This window comes from Garra rufa, chromosome 24, assembly GCF_049309525.1.
Source record: "Garra rufa chromosome 24, GarRuf1.0, whole genome shotgun sequence".
NCBI lineage: Eukaryota > Metazoa > Chordata > Actinopteri > Cypriniformes > Cyprinidae > Garra > Garra rufa.
In genome coordinates this window covers 29,172,618-29,187,826 of record NC_133384.1, presented here as the reverse complement: position 1 = coordinate 29,187,826, position 15,209 = coordinate 29,172,618, and the positions used below count along the sequence as shown (strand labels likewise).

The following is a 15,209-nucleotide window of genomic DNA, read 5'->3' as shown; positions in this document are numbered from 1 at the left end:
TGTTATACATCATTCATTTGTTATACTTATTAATTATATATATATATTTTTAAATATAAATATTCAAATTAATAAAATGCTATATATATATATGTGTGTGTATATATTTTTTATGCTATATATATACATATGTTTTATTCATTTTTTATTAAATCGATTAATATTTTATTATATTTAGTAATTTCTATATATCATTTATTCAAATGTTAATTTAATAATACAAATAGTCAATATACATATACAAGTATTTAAATTAATAAAATGCTATATATATATATATATATATATATATATATATATATATATATTCACACAAAAACAAGACACACAAAGAATTTTAAATTACAAAGTTCCATTTATATATATCATATGTGTAACAAATCACAGTAATAGGTATCTAGGGTAATGAGGTAGATGAAATGCGCATTCCAATTTCTATTTCCTCCGTATGTTGACTTCTTCCTGCCTCTAATGTCTATTGTGCATCAGCTGCCCTTCCGAATGTTTGCCACTGTTTAGTGTCATTAACATCATTACACATAATCACACATAATGTAATCTTGGTGGTTTCAGTGGGAGCGATGTTTAGACATCAGCGTCAGGCCTCCGATGCCTCAAAACCCACAATTATCATCCATTCTAAAGAAGCCCGGACAAAGTGAGTTCTGAAAATCTCTCAATCTTCCGTGCGTAATATCTAAATTGAGACACGCAAGCGCGATTTTGTTGTTTTGTTGCGGTTTAAAAGCGGCGAATGCTGCGCCCCGTCCAAGACATGACGGTGTCTTAATAAGATAAAACTCTTTGGCAGAGATCAGAGCATTTGCGAGAACTGTAACGTGAGAAGTTCATGAGATGGAAAGCAGAAGACAGTGGTAATGAGGCACTAAGTGATTGAGAGATGGAAGACTGGGGTGTTGCTGTCAGAACCAATCAGCTGCATACAGTCAAAGTGATTGCAAGGAAATGCATTACAACATGCATCAACACCTTCGTTTGCTCAATTCAAACAAGCCTTTAGCAAACGCACGGATCCTTTTTACACCCAAAGGAAGTATCATGGGAAAAAACGAAAAGCAGAAAATAGAGTTGCTCAGATTTTAACAGCATCCTGTGGTGTATCATCCAGGTATCCGACAGGACCTCTCCACCCACCGTTCTCGGATTCATCCGCTCCGTCTGGCTTAAAAAGGCAAGGGCACGGAGGTGAAAGCACACAGCATGATTTAAAAAGTTTAACTCGTTATTAATGAAACTGGTCATTAAATCATACAATAATTAGACGCCCACCTCTCATCAGACACATCTCCAGAAGTCGTCAATAACACGGCAATTACCACATTTTTAAAGTTAACCTTCACCAAACAAGCCAGCGTGTGGTCTGTGAATAACCGCTAGCTCACCAATAACCAGTGTACCTTGTTTGCAGTTCGCAGTTTTCTGGCTGTCTTCTGTATTTCAGCTGGATTTAGTTTTACAACATTTTTATAAGGAATGCTTTAACTTAGTAACCTGCTGCATTCAGGCTTTTTTAAGGGGCCATCGGATGCCTATTTTCCACAAGTTCATATGATTCTTTAGGGTCTTAATGAAAAGTCTATAATATACTTCAGTTAAAAATTCTCAATAGTGTAATAAAACACCCTTTCACCTTGTTAAAATCAGCTTTGCAAAAAATCAACTCATTTTATTGCATGGTCCCTTTAAATGCAAATGAGCTCTGCTTGCCCCGCCCCTCTCTGATGTGGGATCATGAGCCGTAATGTTTACTTTAGCTGCATTTAGCCGTATTTAGCGGCAAAACTTGCCAACAAGCACATTATTAAGAGAGGTCGTTTGCAAAGATGCATAAAAAACCCTTATACTCACTTCTGCAGTGGGTGAAGCTGCATCAAGAATGATTCGCACGAACATAGATGCATATGTAGACTGGGATCGGCGCTTTCCTTTCAAGAACTTAAGTAACGTTATCCTCTGCGTCTTCAGTGGCTCAGATGTCGGGACTAAATGACTACTGCTATGTTCATTATTACATCCAACAACAGAACACCTCAAACGCTCAATATGAGACATTCTTGCACCTGAGTCACACAATGGCGATCGGAGTTGGACTGTTTCAGCTCAGTGAGGGCGGGTCTAAGGTAAGGCGCTCATGTCAATCAACTATCAAGGGAGCGGCCTTTGTCGGTGTGACAAGAAGCTGAGAATGACCTGATTTTAAAAAGGGGATATTACTTTTTAATGTTTAAAAAAAAAAAAAAAAAAACACTGGGTGGATTTTTATCGTTGTAGGGCGGTTGTGTACACAAACTGCCAACACGCATTAATGTTCAAAAAACATGTAAAAGTGAGTTTTGCATCTGATGACCCCTTTAAGTACCCTCCAGTGATTCTATAATATCGAAATTTCCGATTGGACCAATTTTCACTATTAACTAGTTGCTTATTATCATTTATACAACAGTTCTTTCTGGTCCTCGAATATGATTGGCTGATAGAAGTGCGATATTAGAGCGATATCAGAACTCCAACATCATATCACTCCGCTTAAGGTACTTCTAACAGCGAGTGTCATGGTGGACGACCAAATCCAGTTTACTTTTATAAATATTACTGTTTTTGAAAAATTAATTTTTATTTTTGGGTGAACTATCCCTTGAGCACCAAAACCTGAGGTAATGCCTTAGTTATCTAGTTATCTTACAATAAAAAATAATTTTAGAATAAAATTTTTAATGTGGAAGTCTTTAATAAGGTTTACTGTATAATTAAATTTCAATATTACATTTGTGCGTGTATACACAACACAGTAAGATTTGTAAAGTTTTCTAAAGAAGTCTCTTCTGTTCATCAAGCCTGTATTTATTTGATCCAAAGTACAGTAAAAACAGTCAAAATTTTAAATATTTTTACTATTCAAAATAACTGTATTCTATTTGAATATATTTTAAAATTAAATTTATTCCTGTGATTTCAAAGCTGAATTTTTTCCATCATTACTCCAGTCTCATGATCCTTCAGCTCATTAATAAAGTTTACTGTTTATTTAAATTTCAATATTATGTATTTTGTGCCTGTATACACTACCAGTCAAAAGTTTTTGAACAGTAAGATGTTTGTTTTAAAGAAGTCTCTTCTGCTCACCAAGCCTGCATTTATTACCTTTATTTACCTTTTAAAATAACTGCTTTCTATTTGAACATATTTTAAAATGTAATTTATTCTTGCGATTTCAAAGCTGAATTTTTAGCAACCTCCAGTCACATGATCCTTCAGAAATCATTCAAATTTGCTGCTTAAAAAACATTTATTATTATGTTGAAAACAGCAGTAGAATTTTTTTTCAGGTTTCTTTAATAAATAGAAACTGCATTTATCTGAAATAGAAATATTTTAAGCATCCTTGCAAAATAAAATTCTTATTTTAAAAAAGCTTTTTATTTCAGATAAATGCCGATCTACGGATCTTTCTATTTATCAAAGAATCCTGAAAAAATGTACTCAACTGTTTTAAAAATTGATAATAATAAAAAAAAAAAATGTTTCTTCAACAGCAAATCAGCATATTAGAATGATTTCTGAAGGATCATGTGACACTGAAGCCTGGAGTAATGATGCTGAAAAAAATTAGCTTTGATCACAGAAATAAACTGCATTTTAAAAGAGATTAAAGTAGAAAACAGTTATTTTAAAACAGTAAAAACATTTTAAATACAGCTTTTGCTGTATTATGGATCACATAAAAGCAGGCTTGGTGAGCAGAAGAGACTTAAAAATCATTAAAAATCTTACTGTTCAAAAACTTTTGACTGCTAGTGTGCATATGTACTATACATACACAGATTCACGTTAAATATCCCCATGATGCTGAAGGTGTTGTATCACACATTAGACATGGTGCAAATCACCAGTGATTCTCATTAGGGGATGTCGAACACATAATGTTGAAAGCTGCTAAATGGCTTTAATGATATCCTGATGATATCCTGGCATTTCCACCAACTAAAGCTGTCAAGGTGTCATGCCTAATGAACAACATAAAAAACACGGACTTTCGAAATTGCACATAGACTTCCAAAATTGCAGACATGTGCCTCATTGCTCTGAGCAGGTACTTGAGTCTCGTTAGTACGAATGTCAGTCAATAATTATAAAAAGCTGCTTTTATGTGTTTGAGGGGTTTGAAAATGCTTTCCTTAATCTATGCGTTTGTGTACTCATGTGTAGCCTAATTAAAACAGGAGTTCAGTGAGCCAAAAATTATGAATACATAAAAATAACCAGTGGCATAGTTGGTACAAACCAATATTTGTACATTTCTGTTTATGTTCAGTGTTAATTTGCTACATATAATGTGTTTTATGTTACATTTTTAGACATAACCTTCTCTAAGACTGTTTAGGAAGCATATCCAGTTGTCACCTCAATCACCTAATCATCACTAAAACACAAACGGAAGTTCAGGAAGAACGGGAAACTTTGCGGTACGGCGTGACAAAGTGGGTTTTAACAAAAGCGCCAGGGTTTGTGACAGCGCTCTTTGTAAGTAATGCGTCTCCATTTGTCTCCTGCTGCATCACATTTTCTTCAGCAACGATCCCTGGGCTGAGCTTGCGTACGTTACGCTCGCAGCCGAGACTCTTTTCGCCATGCAAAATCAAAAATAATACATCACCCAGAGAGCAGAACCCCTCTCGTTAATCAAGGCTCATCTATGGGCATCTTTAAAGAGGAGGGGGTGACACTGGCAGGAGGCCCTTTCTCGGCAGTCCCTGACATCTCTGACCCTTATGAATTGCATAACGTTGAAGAAAAAAAAAAGGGTGAAGAGTTAATCTAGATTTTTAGCCTGCTGCTACAAAGCTGGGGTATTCTGGTCTACAGAACCAGACAAAAATGTTATATTCAATCACTTATAAATGTAAAGGTAGATACAGTTGAGGTCAAAAGTTTACACCCCCTGTCAGAATCTGCAAAATGTTCATTATTTTACCAAAATAAGAGGGATCATACAAAATGCAGTTATTGTTTATTTAGTACTGACCTAAAAAGAACAAGAGAAAATCCACATGAGTAAATAAAAAAGTTTACATCCTCTTTGATTCTTAATACTGTGTTTTAACCTGAATGATCCACAGTTTTTTTTTTTTTTTTTTTTTGTTTAGTGATAGTTGTTCATTACTCCCGTGTTTGTCCTGAACAGTTAAACTGCCTGCTGTTCTTCAGAAAAATCCTTTAGGTCCCACAAAATTCTTTGGTTTTCCAGCATATGTGTATTTGAACCCTTTCCAACAATGACTGTATGATTTTGAGATTCATCTTTTCACACTGAGGACAACTGAGGGACTCATATGCAACTATTACAGAAGGTTCAAATGCTCACTGATGCCTCCGAAGGAAAAACCATGCATTAAGAGATGGGGGGTGAAAACTTTTTGAATTTGAAGATTAGGGTAAATTTAACTTATTTTGTTTTGTGGGAAACATGTAACTATCTTCTGTAGCCTCTGAAGAGCAGTTATAAAAAAAAAAAGTGATATTAAGTCAAAATAAGAAAAATGTACACATCCTCATTTTGTTCAAAAGTTTTCACCCCCAGGCTCTTAATGCATTGTTTTTCCTTCTGGAGCATCAGTGAGCATTTGAACATTTCTGTAATAGTTGCATATGAGTCCCTCAGCTGTCCTTAATTTGAAAAGATGGATCTCAAAATCATACAGTCATTGTTCGAAAGGTTTCAAATACACAAAAATGCTGGAAAACCATAATGCTTGTTATCCAAGATATTCACATCTTTATTTCTTCAGTTGAGAAGAAATGAAAGTTTTTGAGGAAAACATTTCATTTTTCTCCATATAGTGGACTTCAATGGCGGCCAGCGGGTTGAAGGTTCAAATTGGAAAGGAAAGGACGTGACGTGTGGCCAAGTATGGTGACCCAATCCCTGCCGAACCTGAAACTCGAACCTGCAACCTTCGGGTTACAAGTCCAACTCTCTAACCATTAGGCCACGGCTGCCCCCAATTAAAATTGCAGTTTCAGCTTCAAGGGCCTTCAAATCAGCTTCAAGGGCCTCTGCATAATCCCAGCCAAGGAACAAGGGTCTTATTTAGTGAAACGATTGGTCTTTTTCACAAAAATTTTTAAATATATATATATACTTTTTAAATCACAACTAGCTCGGCGATGTGCATCCACAACTTACGTAATCATGTTGGAAAGGTCCTTCAACTTCAAAAAAAATTTTTTCAAAGTTTTATTTTTTATTTTTTTTATTCTGGAAGTGAACTAATCCTTTAAAGTGTTAATATAATTAATATAATCGTAGCACAAAAAACTAACTCGTATGAGCTATAGTAATATCGACGCTCGCCATACTAAAGATGTTACATAACCTCACAGATTATAAATTCCCTCTATAGGTGTTAATTAACATTGGTGTCAGTAACACTGGAACATTCCGAAAGAACAATATGTTTCCATTTTTATAGCAGCACATATTCAGTTTCAGAATGTGTAATGGATGTAAAAAGAGACAGATTCTTGACATCTCGGGCGGTAGTTTAGAAGCACACACAAATGATGGGTCACTTTTACAGTGTAATAATATAACCTCTTATTGACCAGCATCCAACGATCTTTGCCGCCAACTCGTAGCAACAATTGATTGCGGAGCTTTTAAAAACTTCAAGCATTCTCCAGAAACATCTCATCCTAGTGCTGAGCGTACATCTTTTAATCATGTCCTTGCATTTATTGATCACTACGCCTTTTAATAACAGATATACCAGCTTTGAGTTATATTTTGTGGTTGGTACTAATATTCCATTGCTTTTAGGGCATTATGGGTGCATTATATTATTAATGTACTGTGTTATTTACTGTATAGTGACAATCCAAAAGGGACATTGTGGACCCCATCACTCTATGGCAGTTAAGGTGTTAATTCACTCTTTAAAGCCATTGAACCCAAGCCACTGACTCCTGAGCCTATAGCCTAGAAACAATGCCCTTATCTGACTTCCTCAACCTGGCTTCCACTTTGCATATTTTTGCATACTGCCAGGGAGAAATTAGCATGTCAATCATGTGAGTGGATGACATTTAAAAAGACCGTAAAGGACTCGTGTGAAATTACAGAAATTAATTGCAAACACTCAGCGCTTTCATTTTCTCCCACAGTCGAAATTTCTTTACATCCCTTTGTAGAGAAATCCAAAAATGCTCTACGTAAAAGACTCATAATTAGGATGCCAGTATTAAGAGACTCAGCGTTTCGAAATAATGAATTATACTAATTCTTTTGCTCATTGTGTCGGTACAATAAGACAGTCAGCTTTAGGCAATGTTTGAATTCCTAAGATCAATGCAGGGGCCACGTAATCACAGTTTAATTTCTTTCTATATAAAGTTATGCTATTCTAGTAATAAGATTATAACAGATATAAGTTTCTTAGGTTAGGAGCCATAATTAGAAATGCTTTACAATCTAAAGAAGAGCCTCTTTGGTTAATTTTAATAAGCGACAAGGGATTGTAGAACGTATATAGCCAGAAGATATCATCTTCAAGAATACATTTATTTGTTCCGTGGCTTTGGGAAAAAAAAAGGAAGGAAAAAATAATAACGATGAGACTGCACATGGCTGCACAGTTTGAAAATAAAAAGCAAAGCTCCTCTCTGCCAGCGCCAATATGATAATCATTATTTGATTCTAATAGCAAAAGGTCACATCTTATATAATCCGCAGATACTGATAACAGTCAGTAAACACTATGAGAGAGAAGGGAAAATAGAGAGTGAGAAACAGAAAGAAGAAAGAAAAATAAGAAAGGAAGACACAAACAAAGGGGAAGCAAAGAAGGAACAAACAAACGAATGGAATAAGAAAAGGGTAAAGAATGTAAGGAAGGAGAAAAGAGACATTAGGATGGACAAGACAAATGAAAGAAAAAGGTAAGGAGGAAAGAAAGGATGAAATGAGGAAAGGAAAGGAAAGGAAAGGAAAGGAAAGGAAAGGAAAGGAAAGGAAAGGAAAGGAAAGGAAAGGAAAGGAAAGGAAAGGAAATTAACAAACAGGAATGAAGGAAGAAAGGAAAATAAGGATGAAGAAAAAATAAAGGAGATGAAGGAAAGGGAAAGTTTGAAGAAAATAAAGCAAAGAGAAGAAGGAAAGAAAAGAAAAGAAAAGGAAAGGAAAGGAAAGGAAAGGAAAGGGAAAGGAAAAGAAAGGAAAGGAAATTAACAAACAGGAAGGAAGGAAGGAAGGAAGGCAATAAAATAGGATGAAGGGGAAAAAATGGAGGATAAGGAAAGGGAGAGAAGGAAGAAAATAAAGCACCGGGAAGAATGAAAGGATGACATTGAGAAAAGGTAATTAACAAAGAAGGGAAAGAAGAAAGTAAATAAAGCAAAAGGAAAAAGAAGGAAAGGATTAAATGAAAAAAGTAAAGGAAATAAACAAAGAGGAAAAAATTAAGAAAGAACAATAAGGATGAAGAAAAAATAAAGGAGATAAAGGAAAGGGAAGGAATAAAGGAAATATTGCAAAAGTAAGAAGGAAAGGATGGAATGAAGGAAGAAAATGAAAACAAAGAGGAATGGAGAGGAAAGAACATTAATGAATAAGAGGGAAGGAATGGTTAAACAGGCAATTAAAAGGGAAGAAATGAAAGAAGGCATAGTTGGAACAAATTAATGAAAGAAAATCAAGGTAAAAACAAATATAAGAAAGAAGAAACAGAAGGAAAGAAAGAAAGAAGGAAAGAAAGAAAGAAATAAAGAAAGAAAGAAAAGAAAGAAATAAGGAAAGAAGGAAAGAAAGAATAAAGTAGATGAAAGAAAGGGAAAGAATGAAGGAAATAAATCAATAGTAAGAGGGAAAGGATGGAATGAAGGAAGAAATGGAAATCAAAGAGGAAAGGAAAGGAAAGGAAAGGAAATTAACAAACAGGATGGAAGGAATGGTTAAACAGGCAATTAAAAGGGAAGAAATAAAAGAAAGCATAGTTGGAGCAAATTAATGAAAGATCAAGGTAAAAAACAAATATAACAAACAGCAGGAAAGAAAGAAAGAAAGAAAGAAAGAAAGAAAGAAAGAAAGAAAGAAAGAAAGAAAGAAAGAAAGAAAGAAAGAAAGAAAAAGAAAGAAAGAAAGAAAGAAAGGAAAGAAAGAAAGAAAGAAAGAAAGAAAGAAAGAAAGAAAGAAAGAAAGAAAGAAGGAAAGAAAGAATAAAGTAGACGAAAGAAAGGGAAAGAATGAAGGAAATAAATCAATAGTAAGAGGGAAAGGATGGAATGAAGGAAGAAATGGAAATCAAAGAGGAAAGGAAAGGAAAGGAAAGGAAAGGAAAGGAAAGGAAAGGAAAGGAAAGGAAAGGAAAGGAAAGGAAAGGAAAGGAAAGGAAAGGAAAGGAAATTAACAAACAGGATGGAAGGAATGGTTAAACAGGCAATTAAAAGGGAAGAAATGAAAGAAAGCATAGTTGGAGCAAATGAATGAAAGATCAAGGTAAAAAACAAATATAACAAACAGCAGGAAAGAAAGAAAGAAAGAAAGAAAGAAAGAAAGAAAGAAAGAAAGAAAGAAAGAAAGAAAGAAAGAAAGAAAGAAAGAATAAAGTAGATGAAAGAAAGGGAAAGAATGAAGGAAATAAATCAATAGTAAGAGGGAAAGGATGGAATGAAGGAAGAAATGGAAATCAAAGAGGAAAGGAAAGGAAAGGAAAGGAAATTAACAAACAGGATGGAAGGAATGGTTAAACAGGCAATTAAAAGGGAAGAAATAAAAGAAAGCATAGTTGGAGCAAATGAATGAAAGATCAAGGTAAAAAACAAATATAAGAAACAGCAGGAAAGAAAGAAAGAAAGAAAGAAAGAAAGAAAGAAAGAAAGAAAAAGAAAGAAAGAAAAAGAAAGAAAGAAAGAAAGAAAGAAAGAAAGAAAGAAAGAAAGGAAAGAAAGAAAGAAAGAAAGAAAGAAAGAAAGAAAGAAAGAAAGAAAGAAAGAAAGAAAGAAAGAAGGAAAGAAAGAATAAAGTAGATGAAAGAAAGGGAAAGAATGAAGGAAATAAATCAATAGTAAGAGGGAAAGGATGGAATGAAGGAAGAAATGGAAATCAAAGAGGAAAGGAAAGGAAAGGAAAGGAAAGGAAATTAACAAACAGGATGGAAGGAATGGTTAAACAGGCAATTAAAAGGGAAGAAATGAAAGAAAGCATAGTTGGAGCAAATGAATGAAAGATCAAGGTAAAAAACAAATATAACAAACAGCAGGAAAGAAAGAAAGAAAGAAAGAAAGAAAGAAAGAAAGAAAGAAAGAAAGAAAGAAAGGAAGAAAGAAAGAAAGAAAGAAATAAAGAAAGAAAGAAAGAAAGAATAAAGTAGATGAAAGAAAGGGAAAGAATGAAGGAAATAAATCAATAGTAAGAGGGAAAGGATGGAATGAAGGAAGAAATGGAAATCAAAGAGGAAAGGAAAGGAAAGGAAATTAACAAACAGGATGGAAGGAATGGTTAAACAGGCAATTAAAAGGGAAGAAATAAAAGAAAGCATAGTTGGAGCAAATGAATGAAAGATCAAGGTAAAAAACAAATATAAGAAACAGCAGGAAAGAAAGAAAGAAAGAAAGAAAGAAAGAAAGAAAGAAAGAAAGAAAGAAAGAAAGAAAGAAAGAAAGAAAGAAAGAAAGAAAGAAAGAAAAGCTAATAAACAAAAAAGAGAAGAGTTGTTCCTGCTATTCTTCGAGCAGGATTGAGTCCTGGGACTAGATACTAGAAGATGCAGAGGAGCATTGAGGGTCAACATGTAATGGCAGTGAATGGCTCAGCTGGAAGAGGACAGGGCAGAGGGATCTGATGAGAAACCAGGGTGTCGTCCATTGAGAAGCAGTGGGCAGCCCGACCATGCACTGTTAGGTTAGCATGGCAAAAAACAGCAGCAGCTCAAGGAGTCGGGCGGAAAATGAGATGTGAATGAGGTTACTGGTAGAGGGGGAGAAATTGTCAAGTGGATCATCCACAGCCATTAACACAGACAGGGAGCCAGGGAGCTGCCCGTGATTCTGAGAAAAAGAGGCTTTCTCCATCTTTTCTGTGTACATGCTTGTCTGTCCGCATAATAGACAACAAGACAATGTGTGAAGATGCATATAAACTGACCGATTCCAATGAACACAGCTTTGAATCCCTCCTCCTTCAGCGAGAGAAGCGTCATTCCATCTTGGCCGAGTCCTCGGTCACAGACAATCTGAAATAGAGTTCAAAACAAGCCATATCAATAGAAGCAAGACCACAGAAATGCTCCATGAAAGACCAGAAGCTCATCTGAAGGCATGTAAAATGGGGGCCTGTTTGAGATTGCAGGAGGGCATCTCTGTATTCATCTTGTGGCAGCGGAAAAGACGGTTGGAAAAGTCTCTGTCTGGCGGGAAAAAAAGCACAAGAAAGAAAGAAGCAACAAAACAAACAAGAAAGAAAGAATGAAAGAAAGAAGCTCATTTGAAGGTCTGTAAAATCATGTCTGTTAGAGGTCTCAGGAGGGTGTCAGTGGAAAAAACAGGAAAACTTTCCAAAAGAAGGCAAGGAAAGTAAAGGTAAGGAAGTAAAATAAAGGAAAGAAAAGAAAAGAAAAGAAAAGAAAAGAAAAGAAAAGAAAAGAAAAGAAAAGAAAGTAAACGGCAGTGAGGAAGGATACTTCTTTCCTTCAGTGAAAAACAGGAAAAGACTGTCTAAAAGAAGACACCTAAAGGAAAGAAAGTAAAAGAAAGAAGAAAAAAGAAAAGAAAAAAGGACGAAGAAAGGAAGGAAGGAAAGAAGTCCTGTTTGAGGTGTCAGAAACGCATCTCTGAATTCTTTTTTAGGGAAAAACCTTAAGAAAATGCAAGAAAAGTAAGTAGAAGGAATGGATGGAAAAGAATAAAGAAAAAGAAAAGGAAAGATTGAAGTATGGATGGAAGGAAAGAAAGAAGGAAAAATGGAAAAGAAGGGAGGATGGATGGTGGGAGGTTAGAAAGAAAAAACGAAAGGAAACAAGGAAGGATGACCAGGCTGATAGATGGATGGAAGGAAGGAAGGAAGGAAGGAAGGAAGGAAGGAAGGAAAGAAGCATGTCTGTTTGAGACTTCGACTCTTCAACTCTTTCTTGTATATACAGAAAAAAATGTTAAAAAGTCAAGAGAAGCCAGTCGCAAATAAAAGACAAAAGGAAGGAAGGAAGGAAGGAAAGAAAGGAAGGAATGAATGAAGGGTGAAAAGAAAAGAATATAAAAGGATAGAAGGAAGGAAGGAAAGAAATAAGAAAGCAAGGTAGGAAAAAAGGAAGCAAGGAAAGAAGAAGGAAGGAAGGAAGGATGGAAGGAAGCAAAGATGGAAGAAAGAAAGAAAGAAAGAAAGAAAGAAAGAAAGAAAGAAAGAAAGAAAGAAAGAAAAGAATGAAAAGAATGAAAGGACAAGCTAGGAAGGAAGCAAAGAATGATGAAAAGACAAATAAAAGAGATGAAGGAAGTAAGAAAAGGAAGGATCAAGAAAGAAAGGAAGGAAGTAAGCAAAGAAGGAAGGAAGGAGGAAAGAAAAAAGAAAGAATAGTATAAAGGGAGGAAGGAAGCAAGCAAAGAAGGAAGGAAGTAAGCAAAGACGGAAGGAGGAAAGAAAGAAAGAAAGAAAGAAAGAAGCTAGGAAGGAAGAAAAGAAGGATGAAAAGAAAAAGAACAGGGATGAAGGAAGTAAGGAAGGAAGGTAGCAAGAAAGGAAGGACATAAGCAAAGAAGGAGAAAAGAAAGAAAGAAAGAAAGAAAGAAAGAAAGAAAGAAAGAATGAAGGAAGCAAGCAAGAAAGGAAGGAAGGAAGTCTCAAGAAGGCATATGGTGTATACTAAGAAAAAAAAATTAAGTCAAGAGAAGCTAGTTGCAAAGAAGGAAGGAAGAAATCAAGGAAAGGACAAGTTATGAAGGAAGCAACACAGGATGAAAAGAAAAGAAAAGAAAAGAAAAGAATAAAAAGAAAAGAAAAGAAAAGAAAAGAAAAGAAAAGAAAAGAAAAGAAAAGAAAAGAAAAGAAAAGAAGGAAAAAGGGAAGGACAGAAGCAAGGAAGGATAGACGGATGGAAGGAAGGAAGGATAAACAGACTAACAGAAAAAAGGAAGGAATGAAGGAAAGTAGGAAGCAAGGAAAGAAGGAAGGAAGGAAGGAAGCAAGGAAGGAAGTCTCAGGAAGGCAATTCTGAAACAACAGGAAAAGTCAAGAAAAGAAAGTCATCTGTCAATGTAATGGAAGGGAAGGTCAGTAAAATAAAGGAGGATAAGAATAATGAAAAATAAAAGGAAAGATAGTATGCAAGTATGGAAGGAATTAAGGATGGATGGATGGATGGAAGGAAGGAAAAAAGCATGTATGTTTGAGCCTTCATGTTGCCATCTTTAACTCTTTTTTGTGTATCAGGGAAAAAAACCTGAAAAAAGTCAAGAAGCCAGTCACAAAAAAATGATGAAAGGAAGGAAGAAAGGAAAGGACAAGTTAGAAAGGAAGCAAAGAAGGATGAAAAGAAAAAAAAACAAAGAAGCTCAGCTGAAGGCCTGTAAAACCATGTCTGTTTCACAGGAGGGCGTATCTGAATACTTCTTGTGTCAGCGGAAAAAACGTTGGAAAAGTGTCTGTCCTCCTCCAGAGCCTTACATCCACTCCCGCTCTCCCCGAGTCTGTTTATAGGTACTGAGGGAACATGCAAATCTGTCATCTCACCCCCTTCCCAATCATCCACAGCTCTTCACGAACTGCGGAAAAAAGCATTTCCTGTGTAAAATGAATCCTGAGCAGGTGTGCCGGATGACGACTATTGATTGCCCTTTCCCGTAGCTGAAGCATTCAGGAAACAAACAGACAAGCGTGCGCAGCCCCGAGGTGCTGGCGCGCCGCTGTCTGCCACCCCTAATGCAACTTTTAATTGTTCTTTATTAATGCGGCTGACATTTGGACCGCTGATCCTCCCTGAGACCTCTCGGCCTTCCCGGCTTCAAAAGGGGCAGGTGGGACTGCACGGGGGCATGAAGGAGGGGTAGGACAGGGAGGTGTGATGGCTTTCATTACCTTTACTCCCAGGTCTTTCATCAAATCCACCTCGAACTGAACCACATCGTACGGCAGGCGGAATTGCGGGATCTCGGAAGAGCTGAAAATAAAATGAGAAGAAAAGGAAGTGAGATAAGAAGGAGTCCCTTAGAGAGATGAGAAGTTTGAGAAAGGAAACTGAAAAATTCAACCTCATGCTAAGAATTGTTCTCTCGAATTCTTTATATTATAGGTTCTTTAGTCTTCAATCGCGCTGTCTAAATGCCAACACAACCCTAGAGTCTTGTTTCTAGTACAGGAGACTGCTGGGATTTGAGTCACATCGGATATTCAAGACCCCCTGTATGCAATCGACATGCTGGTTAAACTAAACAGCAGTGGAGGTACAACAGCACGTAATTGATAACCTCATCCCAACTCGGCATTTGAAAGATGAATATTCCCAATTACAGAGACGATTCATTAATTATTCTGACCTTCTACAATGTGCCCCATATTGATTGTGGCTAGCCGGATCAACAATGCCCTTTAGTGGACCATCTTAGATACAGGATGAGAATTCTGAGTATGAACCACAGGTCAGAGTAATTACAGACCTCAGTCCTCCGATGAACCTCTGCTTCTCGAAAATGGTGATGTCGTCGTACCCCAGGCGGGCCAGGAAAGAGGCGCAGCTGATGCTCGCGGGGCCGCAGCCGATCAGAGCTATTTTAGAGTGATAGCTCTCAGGGATCTGATGTGGAGGCGGGAGATCGGGATTGCGTATCTGAGGAACTCCCATTTGTTTGAACACCTGTGAACACAGCAAAAGAAAGGCAATGCATGTCCGTAATTGTGCCTTTGTTGGGAAATTGGTTGACTGTTACAACCTTCAGAAAACTTGCAACAAAAACTTGCCGAAAGGACCCGTTTAAACTAGCTAGCATGAATTTCTGGCTGGTTCATGCTGGTTAGTTCAACTAATGAAGCTAGACTATCTGCATGTACTTTCTATAATTCCATCTATCCATCTATGCATCCATCCACTCATCCACCATCTTCTATCTATCTATCCAACAATCATCAACCTATCCACCAACCTATCAATCTATCCATCCATCCACCCACCTATCTGTCTATTCATCCATCTACCTATCAATTTAATTTA

General features: G+C 36.2%; 1 protein-coding gene across 1 annotated transcript in view; it reads right to left on the bottom strand.

Annotated features, from left to right (window-relative positions):
- Positions 1–15,209, bottom strand: part of dpyda (dihydropyrimidine dehydrogenase a) — a 277,186-nt gene that overhangs the window by 175,609 nt on the left and 86,368 nt on the right. Inside the window, exons 6-8 of the mRNA XM_073830591.1 lie at positions 14,659–14,855; positions 14,081–14,162; positions 11,159–11,246 (exon numbers count right to left, since the gene is read on the bottom strand). Of these exons, the coding sequence (XP_073686692.1) occupies positions 11,159–11,246; positions 14,081–14,162; positions 14,659–14,855 (367 nt within the window). The remainder of the gene's footprint in view (positions 1–11,158; positions 11,247–14,080; positions 14,163–14,658; positions 14,856–15,209) is intronic.